General features: G+C 42.5%; 1 protein-coding gene across 3 annotated transcripts in view; it reads left to right on the top strand.

Moving 5' to 3' along the window:
- UTRN (utrophin) overlaps positions 1-6,458 on the top strand; it is a 584,696-nt gene extending 578,238 nt beyond the window's left edge. For 2 of the 3 annotated variants that reach the window (XM_054999201.1, XM_054999288.1), the window contains exons 75-76: positions 916-938; positions 3,668-6,458. In XM_054999201.1, the coding sequence (XP_054855176.1) occupies positions 916-938; positions 3,668-3,676 (32 nt within the window). In that variant the 3' untranslated portion in view covers positions 3,677-6,458. The remainder of the gene's footprint in view (positions 1-915; positions 939-3,667) is intronic. The other variant, XM_054999369.1, reaches the window with a different exon arrangement.
- The last annotated feature ends 12,800 nt before the right edge of the window (positions 6,459-19,258 follow it).

Genomic DNA, 19,258 nt, shown 5'->3' on the forward strand with positions numbered 1-19,258 from the left:
TCCTTACTCATACTTCTACTTGTTGCAATAAAGTAGCTCTTTATGTATCTGTGCTCTTATTGCTGAATCATGCAAACGTTTCAAATACAGAAAGGTTTCACTTCTCTTTACAAATGTATTCCCCACACTTCTATTAATTTGCAATGCCATTTTCAAAAGTGCATGCATCACCAAGACCTAATAAGGACAAGGGAATGATAAAAATAACAAGCTAGTTCCCTTTGCATTATTGTTTGCCTGGAATCCTGTCTTTTCCTCTGCAGTGTGTTGTTTAAAGTCTTTTGTGCACAGTTCATTGTACATTGTACATCTTTTCAGTGTCATTGAAAGATTTTACAACATATATTATTAGCCATAATCAGGGCTTTTTTTCAGGGGGAACGCGGGGGAATGGAGTTCCAGAACCTCTTGAAAATGGTCACATGGCTGGTGGCCCCGCCCCCTGATCTCCAGACAGAGGGGAGTTTAGATTGCCCTCAGCACTGCTCTGCTGCGCGGAGGGCAATCTAACCTCCCCTCTGTCTGGAGATCAGGGGGCGGGGCCACCAGCCATGTGACCATTTTCTCTGAGGACAACCCACTGAGTTCCACCACCTCTTTTCCCAGAAAAAAAGCCCTGGCCATAATAGAAGTAAATGAAATGAAAATACTGTCAAGAACAATTAATTTGATTGTGCTGCCCAGAGAATGCTATGTCTGCAGATTGATACAAAGATATCTTAAGATAAAATGGTTATTTATGTACTTAAGATTTAAGGATTGGGGAGGTAAAACACAAAATACTCATAAACTGCTGGTCAGCTATTTTTCAGTATCATATATTTCAAATATGAATTGCTTTCTGCATGCAGCCAAATTTTATCTTAATTCTTGACTGCTTCCATTTTACTACAAATATATATTTTTTCTTTACAGCAAATCTTGCTGGCAGACCACAGGTATGATCTATACATATTTTTTTAAAACTTTGCCTCCACAATGTTAGCAAACGCTACATGGAATTTTGTAATGAAATTTTCAGTATAGAAGCAAATGCATTTGGGATTCGTTCTTCATTATAAAATACAATACAGAACAAATGTGCATGTGTAATGGTTCCAGGACTGCAACCCAGTAACTTCGGAAATCTGAGAACATGAGGACCAAACTAGATGAGATGGTGGACAATCCTTTATTGGATCTCCAACAGGTTTTATTTTTTTTAAGCTAGAAGCATCTGTGAGGGCCCAAAAGGGATAGTGGCTGCTGTGCAGGAGGTTAAATGTTTCCCAAGGAAACATACAGCTTTAGTAAGCATCTCTGCGTTTTTTCTCTATGGGGCATCTAGTAGCTCCAGAGGGAAAATATGTCAGCGGAAAAGTTCCACATTGCCACTCTCCTACGCAGTTATCTTTAAGAAATCCTGTATGGTTGCATTATTCACATGCAGAACATAGATAATGGGGCTATATCATGTGAGAGTCAAACTGTGTATTATAATCTGAAAAACAAGTTTCACAGTTGATTTACCAACTAATAATATCTGTCTATTTCATGTTATAGCTATGAAACCCTGACTGTGTAGAATGTTAAAGGAAATACCTGGACATTCTGTGCTTTTTAGTCTCTGATAACCTTTAGAATAGCTTCTTGCAAGCCTAACTGCAGTATTGCCACCTAACAGTGTCCTCGTGGCCAGCAATGCCATGTGGTTTGCCTCCGATGACTTTGAAAAATTCTGTGCCCTTGTGGAGATATGAAGACTGTCAGTGTGTTGCAGTGTTGCCAGTTCTAAGTTAGGAAAGTCTGGAAGATTTGGGGGGTGAAGCCTGGAAAAGAGAGGTCTGGGGAGGGGAGGGACATCAGCAGGGCATAATTACATCAACTTCATCCTTCAAAAAAGCCATTTTCTCCAGAGGAACTGATCTCAGTGGCCAGATCACTTGTAATTCTAGGAGATGTCCAGCTAGCACCTAGAGGTTGGCAACCATAGTGTGATACCAGTCTGCTACAACCAGAGAGGCACCACTTGTTCATATTTCATGACAAGAGTATTATGTGCACAATAATCTGCTGATATACTTTGGCTTGATTCAGATATAGTGTCAAATCATAGCTTGGTACTTACAGCTTTCCTTCTCACCTCATGTGCTTAGTTACATTTATTATAACATGCACAATAATTGTTTATTATATCTCAACTGGCAAACTATGGTTTGCTGTTACCATACCTATAAGCATTGTAAAATAGTTTCAAACCGTGGTTTACAATCCTGGCTTGAAGGACAACCTCAAACCATAGGAAACTAACTAACTAAATTAGAATATTGGAGTAAGGAGGAAGCACAAGATCTGTTGGCATAGTGCCAAAACATATTTTTGAGTTGCATCTGAACTACATCAGTCCCTTGTTGTTCAAACTATAATGACTTTCATCCATGGCTGCACATTGTGGGGAGCCAATGAGATATTGTATAGACACAAGGATGGCCTGACACAGAGAAAATGTTTAACCAAGGTTAACATAGTTTGCTACCTTAATCTTGGATCAGTTCTTCTAGTAGAACTGAGGGTTAGTTAGTCCTGTTCCTGGTGTGCATGTATAGAATAGAGCAGTGAGACCAGTTCATAGAAGAGTGGCTGGAGATTCAGTAAAGTTGTAACAATTTAATGTAATGTAAATCATCCAAAGTTAAATGGATGTCCTAGTACTAGACACCGTCTGGTATATATCATGGTACTGTAACATCAAGACAAGACTACTTTAATAGGTCTGCCCTGAAACTTGACTTGGAGATTCCAGCTGGTGCAGAATGCTGCAGCTAGATGTAACATGCATATCACTCCCATTCTTCAGTCACTCCCTTAGCTTCCCATCAGTTACCAGGCTAAATTCAAGAGCATGACTATCACATTCAAAGTCCTTTATGGCCTTGGCCCCTCATATCTGTGCAACTACCCCTTCCTCTATGTTCTGCATACTGTCTTCACTCATCTGTTCAGGGCCTTCAGCAGATACCACTCTGCAGTTGGGCAAAATCAACAGCAGCCCTCACACATGCTTTCTTTGTGGCCTGCCTGAGGTGGTCAGGAAAACTCCCACTCTCTTGGCTTTCCACAAATTATGCAAAACTGAATTATTCAGAAGGAGTTTCTACCCAATGACAGGATTGTGTCACAAGAAATAGTTCAGATGCCTTGGTAGGGATGGGGGCTAAACATTACACTATGGGGTACTGTCTGCTAATGTAGATATGCACCTACTGGGGAGTTTCCACACTGCTAAAACATGCCACGGAAATTCATCATGCTTTGTTTCAGAAAGATTTCATTTCTGTGCTCAGCTTTATGCTTGTTTAAAATTTTTCTGCTACCATTTCCTATTATATCTATTTCCCTGAATTTTTGCACTGTTGTTCATTATTGTACTTTGCTCAGCGTCCTAGCTGTTGATTATGTTGTATTTTCACACTCATTGTGTAATCCGCCTTGGATCTCATTGACAAAGGCAGACTATAAATTTAATAATAATAATAATAATAATAATAATAATAATAATAGTTATTTACTGTAGCCAACATTGAATTTTTTCTGGCTTTTGACTCTTAAATATTTATGTTGAGTGTTTCCACATCTAAGGATACCTTTGGATAATAATACTGTACCTATTTTTCTTTCTTAAATTCAGGCAATGTGAAGTTTTCAGTTTGAAGACAGCTTATTCTTCCTGATGTCAAATACAGCCCTCTTTCTACAAATGCCAATATAAAGTTCTGGTAATCAGGCGGCTGCATGGGACATTGTAACATACTGTTTAGCTCTGTGTGTTTTTACTTCAAATAGGAAAACACTTGAACTATCCAAAGATGAGAATGTTGTGGGTTTTTAATGTGTGTGTCCCCCCCCCTTCTTCCCTCTCTATGCAACTGTAAATTAACAAACAGTGGAGTATTTGGAAATAGTTATATGTATGTCATTGATTTATATAATATACAGCATCAGGAATGGGGGTGGGGGTTTATATCCATTCTTTTTGATATTGCTACAGTGAATTGCATACACAGTTTGGAGCAAAGTATTACATTTATACATTCCTTTCAGCTTTTTGCATTTACAGTTTTGAGTACCTTCTCTTCTGACACACATCTGTCCTGCACCTGCAATTTATACTTAGTCTAATAGTATTCATTTCAAAATGTGAAAAAATATCAATTTCTCATAACCATGCTATTAGTATTTGACAAAAAAATCATGTATGGCCATCAATGAGTACATGTTCCAGCTAACAACATATTCAGCTACAATAACCTAAACATTAACACTAAAATGGATGCTAATGAATTCTTTTTCCTATTGAATGTGGGGGAATCTCCCCTCAAAAAAACTTTTCTTTGGCTTATAATGTGAGTTAAGATTCATTTGGGTTTTATTTAATATAACCATCATGTGTTTATGTGCTCTTGGCTATCTGCACAGGAAAGACTGTGGGCTAATTTTGTGCCAAATGTTGTCAAGCCTTTTGTTAAGACATCAAATGCAAAGGCCCAGATTTGCAATTATTTGATTCTGCTTTTAGAAATATGTATAAAATGAGGAGCTTAGTCTGTTGTATTGCTAAAAGTTTTGTCCTGACATCACAAAGGTTATCTGGAAAATTTTATCCAGTATCATCTCGTGTGCCTTTTTAAATGGCTTCCTTAACATACATATTTAAAAGCAGGGAAGTTATATGGAAGGTTAGCCACAGTCCATGAAAAGATAGTGGACACTGTTCCTTCACCAATGAGTTTATAGATTTGTGTGGGCATTTGCTGTCATCATAAAATGCATACTTGCATTTGTGTAATATGTATCTTTTAAGTACCTAAGTAGTACTAGAAAAATTCTTCTTTGATTTTATTAATTTTTATGCCCAAAGGTGAAGTGTCTTAGTGGAGTGTCCCACATCGATAATGAAATCAATGTAGGAACTGGGATCCTAGTACGATTCTTAGAACTCCTGATGCTAATGTTACCACTCAGTTTTGTCATCTCTGAAGTGGAGCTGGTAGCAGCTACCTCTCGGAGTTGTTAAGAGACTCAAATTACATAATGTATGTATAATGCTCTGATGGTTCAAAATGCTATATAAATGATAAGTATTATTTTTTGCAGGGGAGGGAGGTTTGCCAAAAGTAGGGGAGAAAAAGGAGGATAATATGTGGATTTTTCATCTAGAAATAAATATATTTTGGTATAGATATTTTGAGAAGGATAAAAAGTTTTGCAGAAAAGGAAAGCCATGACCACTTTTCTACCTCAGACACATTTTTTATTTAGCATTGGAAACAGCTCAATGTTTTTTGCAAGGTGTTTTCTTTTACCAGGTTACATTGAAGCAAAAATCAAAACAAGATTCAGTCCCTTTTAGAAATACTGAATAGAAAAGGTCTCAGTAATAGGCATGGTGGGGTTTTTATTATGACTGAAAGGTTACATAGTAATTGTTCTCCGCCTGTGTTTGTATGCAAATTCTGTCCTCTTCTCTTCTGTCATGTAAAAACTACTTAAAGCATTACATTGTAATATTAGTCCTCTGAGACGCTGATAAATAAAAGGAATATGTTGCAGTAACATCTCAAAAGTTGAGGGTTGGGTTTTTTTTATGGAGTTTTGAGGCATCAAACTATTGCATTTCCCTTTTCTAATCTCGTTACATGGTCTGACTTTCACTCTGAATAAAATTAACTTTTAAGCAGTGGCTGTTTTGATATTCTTCATCTTAGGAGTAAACAACATTTAAAAGCTCGTTCCCTGTGTGAGAGCATTTCAGGCTTCAAGGAGCCTTTATGAAAATAAAATATATTGCAGAAAAATATAGCTCAGTAAATCAAAGCATATTTTTCTGCCATTTTCCATCTTCGCTAATCTACATTGCCAGCAATCAATCTTGGCTTGTGGCAGATTTTAAATGTAAGCCACCAATTGGTGAACTTGGTTTAAGTATGCTATTAATAATGAAAATATGAATCCCTTGTTCAATGGCAGAGCTGGAACATGATCTTTAAATTCCACCAGCTTGCACTCAGCAGGTCCTTCATTTCTTAATAAAATGTTCTTTCTTCTGGCAGGAAATACAAATACAGTTTATAGCCAATAAGATTTTATAACTTGACATTAAACATACCTAACTTTGCCTTAATCAGTTCTCAGCTGTGTAGCATTGACTTACAAGTATGCATGTTTTTAATGTATATATGCTAAAACTGGGTACATTCACCAAGGAAATGCTGCCCAGTGCATTCATTCTGGGGAAAACAAGGTCCCTGTGTGGAAAATGTCACAGTGGCATTAACGGTATGGACATTCCTGCATTAACTGCTCATCTTGTAATAGGAATAATGTAACTTTTGACATGGAGAGTCATTGATGATCATGCTGGCTACTTCCATAATTCCATAAAAGGTGATATTCTTATGGTACCATCAGCACTGAATGAATTTGCTGACACAAATAGTTTGATCTTTTATCACTTCAATAAATTGTATATATTTTTATTTAAAATGTTTATATGTATGCTTTTTACCCATACAATTTGGACCCAAGGTGGATAACAACAAATTACCACAATAAATTTTAAGATCCTGCAAAAACAATGGAAGCCATGTCAGATAAAACAACTTTAGGACCTCATGTCCGTAAAAGCTCTCAAATGACCTCTTAAACTACTGCCTCATCTGAACACCATTGAAGTGGGGGGCAGGGACTTCCTCACATTCTCAAGTAGATTGTTCCACATTACTGGGATTGCAATACAGAGATACTGAGAAAGCATTCCAGCTGCACAGATCTCAATAGAAGAACCCACAGAGAGGAGCAGGAGTCGAAATGCTGCACAGCCATATAGGGGGGTGAGGTAGTTCTTCAAGTATGTGGGTCCCAGGTTGTGATGCTTTATTAAAGGTATGCACTAGTATCTTGAACTGACCTAAGAAAGAAATTGGCAGCCAATGCAACATTTCCAAAATTGAAGTAAAAAAGGGGGGGGGGAAATCCCAATAATAAATGAACTGGTGCAGTTTGACCTAATTGTCATTCCTAAGTTAGTCCCACATACAGCACATTCCAATAGTCAAGCCCTGAAGCTCAGTCATTTTGTTCTCCACTTTTCACTTGTACTGGATAGCAACTTCCTGAAGCCAAGTTAGCTGTCCATTGTATCTCATGTTTAAAATTAAGATATATGAAGTGGTCTGTTCTTGCCTATTCTTCTGCTCAACTCACCTCCTCTTGTCCTGCAAATGTCCTCGGAAACAATTCTCAGACAAGGATTTGCTAGACCACCTTGAGTTTTGCAGTAGAGATGAGCTGGTTATTGACCAAAGGGGTAGAGACTAGACATGGGCACGATCGGAATTACGGACTGAAAATTGCCCCGATTTTGGCGCTTGCGCCATCGGGACTGGGCTGATCGGTTCCGTCCACGGCTCTCGGTTCAGCGCTCGGGTGGGGCGCTCTATCGGGTCTCGATTGGATCGATCAGTTTACGTTTGGGATTGCAGTCTGCAGACAGTCTGGCACCAGCCATCTGTTCCAGAGGGAACGGAGCCCCGTGGAAACGGAGCCTGGGGAATGCCGGAGCTGTTTGCCCTCCTTCTGTCGCCCTGGAAACGCGAATGGAATCCCAGCTTTCCTTGATCAGCAGGGCTTCCTTCCAACCACGGAGCAGCCAGAAAAGCGCACGCCCGTCTCATCCATTTGGGAGGAGAGAGGAGAGGGCGGGGGAAGGGGGTGTTCTTCTGTAGCCATGGGCACTTGAATCTCATCCCTGCAAAGCCAGAGAGGCAGCTCTTACGGCCAAACACAGCCCTCCTGCGTAGCAGACCCAGGCTTTATAAATAGCCATGTGCTGCGCAACAAAGTTTCACTTTCCGCTCGCGGGTGGAGTGGGACAGAGGCGAGCTCTCGCTTGCTGCTTTTGGAGAGAGAAAGCGCAAGAGAGAGAGGGGGGGAGCTTTAGCTTTGGGCTTCAGCGGATAGGGAATAGGGAGCTATCTCCTCTGGTTCCCCCCCCCCGGTGACAGTACCGGCACACTCCCGTGGGGACAGACCCCCCTCCCTCTGAGGGGAGGCAGCTCGCCGCCTCCTCCACGGGCCTGCCGGGCCCAGCGGCTGCCATCCTCCTCACCCACCATTCCTTTAGCGCTGGAAACCATGGGGCGCCCTCCCACGTCGGCCTTCCCAATTCCCGATTCTGTATCGGAAACGGGATCGGTGAGGTTCGGGTACCTGGGTTCGGCACCGCCGCGGAATCTCAATCAGCTAAATCGGGATTATTTTTTGGATCGTGCCCATGTCTAGTAGAGACTTCGTCCAACGAACTGGAGGCAGGACCATGAAAACTTCCTTGAAAAAGAATTCTAGAAAGATAGGCAAGATGTCATTTGCTACTCATAAGGAGACACTACAGAATGCTGTTAAGAATGGACAGGTGGACACTTCCTTAGTATTCAGATGAAGAACAAATTGGAATTTCCTTTGAAAGGAAACTGTATGCCCAGAAAATATGGATACTAAAAGAATATAAAATGTTTCAATATTATGATGCCCATCTAAACTAGGATATCCTTCTAGTCCTTCTTTCTAGGCAGTAATAATAGCACAGCCAAGGGATTCTTTCAATACAGAAGACAAAGCACCTGTTCTGTCTTTATTCCTAACTCTCTTTGACAAATCTCACCAAACTGATGTGTCTCCAGCAATACCAATCCGTGATCAATCATGCTACTAGTGTGTTCTCAACAATACAATAAGAAGAGAAGACATTTCTTGATTACATGTTTAACCAAAAAGCACACGCAAGCACAATTAAACATAGCTGTAGGAAACATAGTTTGTCATACAAACAGAAAAGTTTAGAACTCCTGAAAATTTACCACACAATTCCTATGGGCTTTAATGAAATTCTATCAAGTTATGAAAATGTATATCCTCTTTGGAGAATATATATAGTAAATATTGTCCAGTTTGTGTAGAGTGGCCTTGCAATAGAGAATAACAAGAATGCCTCTGGTTATCAGCCAACAACTGAATTTGAAGCTGCTGTAAACAAGTTTCCTTTCCCCTGTTCATGCCCCTATAAGGCTAAGAACAGCAGCTACCAGGTAAAAACCTCAAGTGTCTCTGAGCAAGGATATTGAAGGAATGAGCCTCAGTTCATTTGAGAAGTGACAGTTTCTCTGTTCCATGACTGAACTTTAATCCTTTGCATGCAACAGGCTTGAGTAGGCAGCCACCTCAATCATGCATCATGTGGTTAAGCCACATGAGTGGCTTTGCTTGACATAAAAACATATTGTCAATGAAAAATGTTTAGGGAATTGTTGCTTTATGAACAAATGCACTAAGAAGATTTTTATTAGGGTTCACAAGAGGCTCTTGCAAAGATTTGATGTTCAATTTATTATTTTTCCAGAAGCTGTGCATATTTTATATAGCTAAATAAATCAGATTCTATGCTTTGAAATCAAAGTGGGTTTACTGAAAATGTAACATTAATTTTTTTCATAATTAGTATTTCTCCAATACAGTTGATACAGAAGCTTAAAATGGAAGGAATCGGATGAACAAAGGCTTCTGTTAGCAATAAGGAAGTTAATCTCCGATGAATCTCTTTAAGTGTAAATCATTGAAAGGATGACTTCATTGGCTAGACCTCAAAACTCCACTTGGAAAATAAGTTACAAGATCAACCTCGCCAGATGTTTTATAGAAATGGCAATATATTCTCCATCTGTCAAAGATCTGATCAATAACCAGTAAAACAAAAATGTGCAGGGAATGCCAGGGAAGAGAAAGTAGTTGCTGCCATTCGAATTTCCTTCAAGTGTCTCCAGACTTGAACATTTTAAAATCCCTAGTTGAAGCATGATGCATTGAAACAACAGAGATGGTTTGACCAGACGAGATTTTGTAGAACTGTCTTCTGTGGACAGTTCTACAACAGCACTGAGAAATGTAGGCAGGTGTTCTTGAAAGCTGAAATTTAGTTTCCTAGGTATATTAAAGGATACCATTCTCACAAATGGTACCTGTTCCATACACAGGGTTCATTATGTGAATAAGACTGTAGTGTTGGAAGGAGGAATTCAGAATTGTTGGGAACTGGATGACATTTTGGGAAAGGCTTAAAGGCTTAACCTTTCCTATCTGTGAAGTTCCCTGTTGGCCACAGCTGTCCCCTGTCGGCTGGATGAGGTGTGGGCAGTGCCGTGGTCCCTCATGATCTGGCAAAAAGGGTCCTAGCAGGGCTGCTTGGTTGCCCTGGTCTGCAATCCACCCCCTGGGGTTCTCCCCTATTATGGCCTTAAATTCGGTGGGCAAGAAAGAGAGGTGTGAGGCCCCTGGAACTCTCTCCCCACCTGGGCATCCGTCCTTACATCAGGAGTGGTCTGCCCACTCTCTTACCTGGATGGGGGATTCTGAGCCCTCTTTATTCCCTGAGACCAGCATGCTACTGAGCCCATGGGGGGGGGATGGCACTTCTGGGACCAGCCTCTTCTGCTTTGGAGCCTTCCACGTGTCTCACTGGCGTAACTGTTAGGTGGTGCCTGTCTCTTGGAAGCCCAGACCATTTCCATAGGGTGGGAGGCTCCTGCTCCCCAGTTCGGCCGAGTGACATGGCTCATATTGGCAACTGTCTCCTGCAGGTGTTCTTCGGCATTGGCTCACCTCCTCTGCCTTCTTTCTGCCCAGTACGTCCCCTCTCTTGTGTTTGAGCTGAGAGCCTGTCAGGTAAAGTGGGGTGGTTGTGGGGGCTTGCAGGGGGCAGGCCAGGCGACTCGGCGGGGTCGACAAGCCCGTCCATGGACACTATCTCTCCCTCCCAAGATCCCAGCTTTCCCCAAATTTTAAACACTCCTGAAATTCTGGAAGATAGATTTTTATTACTCCTAAAATTTCAGGAGTGTTTGGGGTCATTTCTGATATACCTGTTGTCAGTCCCTGGCAGTTAGACCCCCAAGTTAATCACAGTTAACACACAGGTGTTCCAGATGAAGTAACTTTATTAGAGATCCATCCAGTTCAAGGTGCTCAGACAGTGGAATTGGCAGAAGTGACGTATATGGGGCTAGTAGTGTTAGTTATAGGGGATATTTCCACCTTTGGGAAAGAGGGCCATTAACAGGGGGTGTGTGGAGTGAGACATTGCTTTTGAGTAGACAGTGAGAAAGATGAACTTATCTTTGGTTCTCAGGAAGGATACATTTCAAGCCAATTTCAGCTGGCAGTCAAGGACACTGGCTCAGTGGAGTAAGAAAGAGAAAGTAAACATTTGCGAGATAACCTACTGGCATTGCACCAATAAAGAACCTTCCATACTCTCAGAGACCAGAGGCAGGGCCCATATCCATTCATGGCAGATATGCGGGAGGCATATATGACATACTGCCCTCCCAAAGAAAGCCCTCCCCTCTTCACAAAGGACCTGGCTTATTTGGATAAGCCTTATGAAATTTACCTATCAGTTTGGGAGCATTTACATCTGAGGCTTTTACCCACTCCCTCTGTCCCTCATCAAAGTGCTCCCAGCAAATTAAGTAAAACAATTCTCCCCATTTTAACTTAGAGTCCAGAATGTCCTTCACTTCGTAGTGCAGTTGTCCATCTACAATGAGGGGGGAGGAGTTCCTCGATCCGGATGCCATTTGTCAGGAGGGGGCTCTTTCTTCAGGAGGCTGAAATGGAATACAGGGTGGACATTTTTTAAGTTCTTGGGTAGATTCACCTCTACAGTGACTTCATTTATTATCTTTTTGACCTGAAATGGTCCCAGGAATTTCCACCCCAGTTTTTTGCTGGGTTGCTCCCCCCCTTAGATTTTTAGTGGAAACGTACACATAATCCCCTGTTTGTAGTTTCCATGGAGCTGATTGTTTTTTATCAGCCTGTTTTTTGTAATCCTCTTTGGCTTTTTCCAAAGTCTTTTTAATTATTTCCCATTGAGTCTTTAATGTAGACCACCACTCTCTTAGGTCCCCTGGTGTGTCGCTTCTTGGGGTCTTTACAAAGAGCATTGCTTTGCCCTCATAACCATGTGCTACCACAAAGAGGGAGACTCTGGTGGGGATGTGTACCATGTTGTTATAACAATATTCGGCAAAACTTAGAAAATCAGTCCAATTGTCCTATTGGTAATTAATGTAGCACCTTAAAATTGTTCTAATACTTGATTAACCCTTTCGGTTTGCCCGTTGGTCTTGGGATGATGGACGGAGCTAAGCCTTTGTTCAGTTCCAGCCAGTTTCAATACCTCCTGCCAAAAGTTGGCAATGAACTGGACTCCGTGATCTGATATCACCTTGTCTGGAAATGAGTGTAATCTGACTACCTGTTGCATGAAAAGAGTGGCTAATTTCTTGACGGGATTTTAGAGCACGAAATGAAATGGGCTTGTTTGGAAAATAAGACAACCACCACCAGAATTACAGTCTTCCCTTTGGAAAGGGTGAGATCAGTTATAAAGTCCACTGCGATCACCAACCATCACCGGGGGGGGGGTGTTCCAGGGTCTGGAGGAGACCTGGTGGTTCCTCCCCTCCCCCGTTTTTTCCCAACAAGCGCACTTGGCAAGTGGATACGTATTGAGAGATGTCTTTTCTCATGTTTGGCCACCAAAATTGTCTTTGTACCAAATGCAATGTCTTTAAATAACCAAAGTGGCCAGCCAGTTTAGAATCATGACAGTGTTTCAGCACCTCCCCCCTCAAACTAGCTGGTACATAAGTTTGCCGTGATGGTACCATTCACCTCCCTCTCCCTTTTGAAGTTTGATCATGGGCAAGGCATCCCCCTCCTTCTCTGCTTCTTTTTCCACTTTCTCTTCCCAGTCCATGACTAGAGACTTATGTTTCTCTGGCTTTGCCTGGCTGCGGGTGGTTACTGTCCCCCCCAACTGGGTCGGTGAAAACGTGTCTATCACTTCTTCTCTCTGGCTCTCATGTTGGGGCATGAGAGTTTGGGGGGGGAGTGTTTCCCACTCCACCACCACTTGGATTTTCATGGAGTCCGTTTTTAGCTCTTGCTTCGATATTCTGTATCCCAGGAAATCCAATTCTTCTTTCTGGAATTCACATTTAGATAATTTCACCAGCAGGTGATTGTCCCAGAGTGTTTTTAGTACCTGACGTACTAGTTTTACATGGAATTCATAATCTTGCGAATAAATCAACACATCATCAAGATAAACAACCACACCCTTATACAAAGCTTTGTGTAGGACTTCATTAATTAGATTCATAAACACCCCCGGAGCCCCTTGTAATCCAAAAGGCATGACTCTGTATTCAAATTGTCCCAAGGGGGTGTTAAAAGCTGTTTTCCATTCATCCGCCTCCTTTATTCACACTCAGAAGTACACATCCCGTAAATCCAGTTTCAAAAAATTTTCCCCTTGAGACACCACTCCCAACAAGTCTCTAATCAAGGGGATGGGGTAAGCGTCGGGCATCGACATAGCATTAATCCCCCTATAATCGGTACACAGTCTTAACCCCTGTCCTTATTGTGGAACAGCACTGGTGCGCCGTGAGGGGAGCTAGCCAGGTGAATGAATCCTCTGGCCAGATATTTGTCAATAGATTTACGTAATTCCTCATGCTCCCCTGGGCTCATTGAGTAAAGTTTTCCCTTTGGCAGTTTTTGACCTGGGATTAGTTCTATGGCACAGTCAGTAGCCCTATGAGGGGTGAAGTTCGTCAACTTCCTCCTCGCTAAACACATGGCTCAAGTCCTGGTATTCGGGGAATTTGCTCAATTTCTTCTTGAGTTAGCAGAACAGTCTCTGGGTGGGGGGTTACACTAAGTCCTCATTCTGGGTTCCATACATGACTTCGACAATCCCCCCCCCACACACACTAACCTTGGTTCTCCGGTTTTCCATTTCACATATGGGTCATGGTCCCATAACCACCGTACTCCTAACACCAATGGGAATTTGGTGGCGTCAGTTACTACAAAAGTTCTGGCTTCCCAATGGTCCCCTATTCCCACTGGGACCATCTCAGTTTCTACATTAGCCAGGGCTCCTTTCATTCAGGACCCGTCCATCTGTTCAAATACAATGGGGTGGTTTAATTTACACACATTCAGCCCCAACCCTGTGACTAGAGCTTGGGGAATTAAATCCCAAGAGCATCCATAGTCAATTAAGGCTCACACTCTAATGTGGGTCCCCCGCTGGGTGTTAACTATAGTCACTGGCATGTAAAGTAAGTCCCCTTTCGGTCTCACCTCAGGTGGTGGCGGCTCCTACGGTACCTGTCACCAGGTCCTCCTCACAACAGGTCGCTGGCATTTCCTGCCGGCTGGTCAGGAGTTTCTTCTTCTTCTGAGGGTTCATCACTTGACCCCTCCATAGTGTTGAGGCCGGTTGCCACTTCACTTCTCTTTTTGGAGGCTTTTTTCAGTGGCTTGGTGGCTTTTCGGGTGGCCAGCTTTTCTGAGCGGCTCCACTCCATCTGCCCCTTCCTGCTCCCTGGGCATTCGGCGGCAAAATGGCCAATTCCTCCACATTGTAGACATAATCCCCTTCTCATGTGGGTAGCTCGCTCCGTGTCCAGGGAGTGTGGGTTGAAGGTCTTCTCTTTCCTCCCCGGTACCAGGGGGTTTTTCTTAGCAGTTGACTGGTGTTGCATCTTTATGAGCTTCACCTCCTGGTCTCGGTTTTTGACCTGGCAGGCAATTTGAATCCATCCCAACAGGGTGACAAGATTGTCTTGCATCAAGGCTTTGGCCACCAAGTCTGGGTTCAGGCTGGCCCAGAAAAAATCATTTTTGACTCCTTCAGACCAGTCACGCTCCTTCGCTGTGTGCTGCCTGAATTCTGCTGCATATTCGTGGACTGGGCGATTCCCTTGCCACATCTGCTTCAGTTGCGTCCGGGCCTGTTCTCCTTCCAACAGGTCCTCAAACTGGGCCCTCAATGCTTGTGTGAACACTTCGAGGTTTTGAAGCTCCGGGGCCCTGGCCTCGTATAGGGTGACATACCACTTAGCTGATGAACCATCCAGCCAGGATCTCAGGTGGCTTACCCGGCTGGGGTCATTCGGAAAGGTGTGGCCCCACTCTCTGACAAATTCCATTGCTTGTACGATAAAATATCCCAGTTCTTCAGGGTCCCCATCAAAATGGGCCTCTAATTTCCACAACCCATGCTGGGGCACTATCGCATGAGGGACCCCTCCTTGTGCGGCTGGCATTTCTATTGTTGGCAAAGCTGGGAGAGGCAGGATAACCAGGCTTCTTGGGGCTACTGGTATCCCTAGTGGTGGCTAAGCAGGGAGAGGTTGAACTGGTGGTATGGGATGTAGTGGTGCTCCCATTGGTACACCTCCGGGTGGCTGGATGGCTGGGCCTCTGGCTGGCAGCTGGAGATGCAGGGAAAGTCCTACTGGACTCGCTGGTGCTCCTGGCAGTAGCGGGTCTACCAGTCTGCCTCTCGGTGGGTGAGTGACCAACGGTCCACCCAGGTGCCCAACTGGACCTCTCTGTGAAGGTACGGGGGAGGAGGACATCTGGGCCTGGGTGGCCCACCTCCTCGGTCCCCCCCCCAAGTCCACGTCCATCAGACCCCGGGCCCTGAGGCACTCCCATCATGGATGTCCGGCATCATGTCTTGTAGTCCTCTCACCACTTGCGCCAGGTCCCTTTTCAGTTCATTCATCCCCCCCCCCATACAGCATGCCACTGCTCGGAGTCAGTCTCTGGGGGGGTCTGTTGCTGTCGTGCTTGTTTCGCCCTCGCTTAGAGGTTCTACTGGGGTGTCATAGGGATTTGGCCATACTTCCTCCTGGTTTACCCCCATCTCTCAGTAGTAGGCATCCACCTCCAACATCCCAAGACTGGTGGAGCAAAGCTGATGTCTGATCTCCTCCTTCTGGGTTTGCTGAGCCTCCTCCACATCAGTTTGCTCTTGAGGTCCCACGAGGTCACCTGGGGTCCTTTTATTTCCAGCTGCAGTCCTCTTAAGGTATTCACCCAATTCTCCCAGGAACTCTTCCCGAGTCTGCTGGCCGGTCGACATCTAGGGCACCCATTCCCTTTGGGGTGGTTACTAGCTGGTTCCCATAATTCATCCTCCTCTCCAGGATTGCCCCGAACTCCCAGCCAGTGGTGCTGAGGCTGGACACTAATCCAATCGGGGTTCCTCTGGTCACCTCATTTCCATAGGTCTGTTCCGATTTTAGATTGAATAACTGTCCCTCTGGGGGCTCCACAGTTCCTTGATCAGTCTTGTACGGCATAATGCTGGTAGCTCAACTACAGGATTTTGGGTCCAGAGGAGAAAAAGGACTTCTGCCAAAATGTCAGTCCCTGGCAGTTAGATCCCCAAGTTCTCCACAGTTAACACACAGGTGTTCCAGATGAAGTAACTTTATTAGAGATCCATTCAGTTCAAGGTGCTCAAACAGTGGAATTGGCAGAAGTGACATATGTGGGACTATCAGTGTTAGTTATAGGGGATATTTCCGCCTTTGGGAAAGTGGACCATTAACAGGGGGTGTGTGGCATGAGATACTGCTTTTGAGTAGACAGTGAGAAAGATGAACTTATCTTTGGTTCTCAGGAAGGATACATTTCAAGCCAATTTCAGCTGGCATTCAAGGACACTGGCTCAGCGGAGTGGGAAAGAGAAAGTAAACATTTGCGAGATAACCTACTGGCCTTGCAGCAATAAAGAACCTCCCATACTCTCAGAGACCAGAGGCAGAGCCCATATCCATTCATGGCAGATATGCAGGAGGCATATATGACACCTGTTCTGACTCAAAATATATTTTTGGCTTGGGAATATCTAAACATACGCCCCTAACAGGAAGAACAAATTCCTCTATAAAAAAGCAGGATGGGAATATAAGGTATGAAGAATAACTTGTTTATATACTTATTTAAAACATTTATTAGCCACCTTTCCACCAAAAAGCAGCTCAATGCAGTTTATAATATAAAATAGAAACAAACATTAATATAAAAAACTATTTAAAATACAGTTAAAAACATTTAAAAAGTGGTTAAGCAAAAGCTGTCCTAAATAAAACAGTATTTAGCTGCCTCTGAAGATAGGAAGTGAGGGGGCCAGGAGCTCCGGCTCAAAACATCAACAGCATCTTTGGAATTAGATGGAAACGAAAAGTAGAGCTGGATATCATCTGTATATTGGTGCCATCACAGCCTAAACCTCCTGATGACCTCTCCAAAGGCTTCATGTAAACATTGAATAACATGGGGGATAAAATCAAGCCCACCTTAGCACTTGGGGAACACTATTACTCCCTAACCACATTTCTGAGGGTGATTTAAATGTGGAAGAAGAAATCAGAAAGTCTGCAAAAGGAGATAAAGGAGGACTTGAAGTACCTTGGCATTGATTAGGCTGGTTAAAACAAACAGAAGTGGTTTCAAGACATGATAAATGACTGTACCCTAGAATAGTTAATCATTGTAGTATCTAGAGAACAAGGGTCACTGGTGTTACCAGACATCTGCTGTGAGTGGTAAAAGACAAAGGATACTCCTTCACATAATGCATAGCTGACATGGGACACTCACTGCCACAAGATATGATGATGGCTACTGGCTTAGATAAATTCAGGTGGGTAGCTATGTTGGTGTGTAGTAAAAGACAATCTAGTTGGTCTCTAAGGTGCTACTGGACCTGAATCTTGTACATCAAAAATGTACACCTCAGAATTACACCTCAGAATACATTATTCATCATTATGGTTTCATCTGTCTCTTTATCTGTTATTCACAAGCTTTCTTATCTGGATTTAGATGATAGGCATGTATTCAAAATAATTGTAATAAACAGCAAGCATACTCATGAAGTGCCTTTTCTCCTTGAAGCTGCAAAGCTAGCAATCTGGAATCAGATCATTTTTCCAGTAAGAGCTGACTTCTATTTTTGGCTTAGCTAATTGTTCTTGAAAACATTACTAGATGGTTAATGTTAATTAAAAACATGGAAGGCATAAACCATATGTTTAATATATATTATTTAATCACATTAGAGTTATGTTAAGGATAAAAGTCCGTTGATGGCAAAGTCAATTTCAGATTAAAAATCACATTCAGAGATTTTTTTTTAAAAAAGGAAAACCCAAATCACTATAGGCAAAAATAATATAAGAAAACTGATTTTCCCTACAGAGACGCGTAGCCATTCAGAAGTACATTAGTATTTATGATTGTGTCTTAAACATGATGGTTAAAATTAGTCATTTGACAATCCTAAATCTACAAACCTGGGAGTCTCCAACTTTTTTTTTTGCGCCTGTGGGCACCTTTGGTATTCTGACATTGGATGGTGGCTGCAACTACAAAATGCTGTCACAAGAAGTGGAGCCAACCACAAAATCTCAGGGAATAAAGTCATTCATAATGCTAATAATAACTCTTAGCATGTCAGGAAGAAGCTCTGTTTAACAGGATGCCTTATAAAATGAACATATTTGAAATTTTTTCTTGCATGCACACAGGTTATTTTCAGTCATAGTTAAGATCCTTGTGCTGTGCTGGCAGCTGTTGCTAAAGCAACTTCTTAAAAATCTACACAGCCCACCAAAAGTCCTGTTGGGCAAAAGTTCCACCTAGTCTCACCCTCTTTCTAAAAACACTTGATGGGCAAAGTGGAAGGTGTCCACAGGTGCCACAGCATCTGTGAGCACAACATTGGGGAAACCCTGATACAAACCATAACTCAGTCTCTCTCTACACAAGACAAAATACAGAATGCAAAAGTGAAGGGAAATGCAATGTTAGCCAAATTCTAAAATACAGATCGGCATGCTTTCTCAATTTTCCCTCTCTACTGAGCTGTCAAAGATCGCTGCTCAGAAGGTTTGTTTATTTCCTCTTTGCCTCCTCGAAGGCTCTGTCAATTTCATCTCCCTTTCTTGCCTTGAAAACAAGGTTGCAACTTGGTGGTTATTAAGTATACTGTGAAAAAGATAAAATAAGGCTTATTTATTAGTAAATCAGAATCACCAGCCATTTAATTATAAAAGCAACTAAGGTATTTCTAAAATGGGCTTAAACTTTTTGCCAAATATGACACGAAAAGATAAGGCACATATTTGTGCAAGTACAGGATTCTAAAGCTATATTCATGGCTCAGAAGTCTAACCAACTAAAACTTAACCCAGATAAGATGGGATGTACATTTGGCTGGGGCCTCAATTTTGACCCAGAAATAGGTGTGCAAACTGTACTAAATTGATGGCACTATGCTCCTTAAGAA

This window comes from Eublepharis macularius, chromosome 1 (assembly GCF_028583425.1).
Source record: "Eublepharis macularius isolate TG4126 chromosome 1, MPM_Emac_v1.0, whole genome shotgun sequence".
Classification (NCBI taxonomy): Eukaryota; Metazoa; Chordata; class Lepidosauria; order Squamata; family Eublepharidae; genus Eublepharis; species Eublepharis macularius.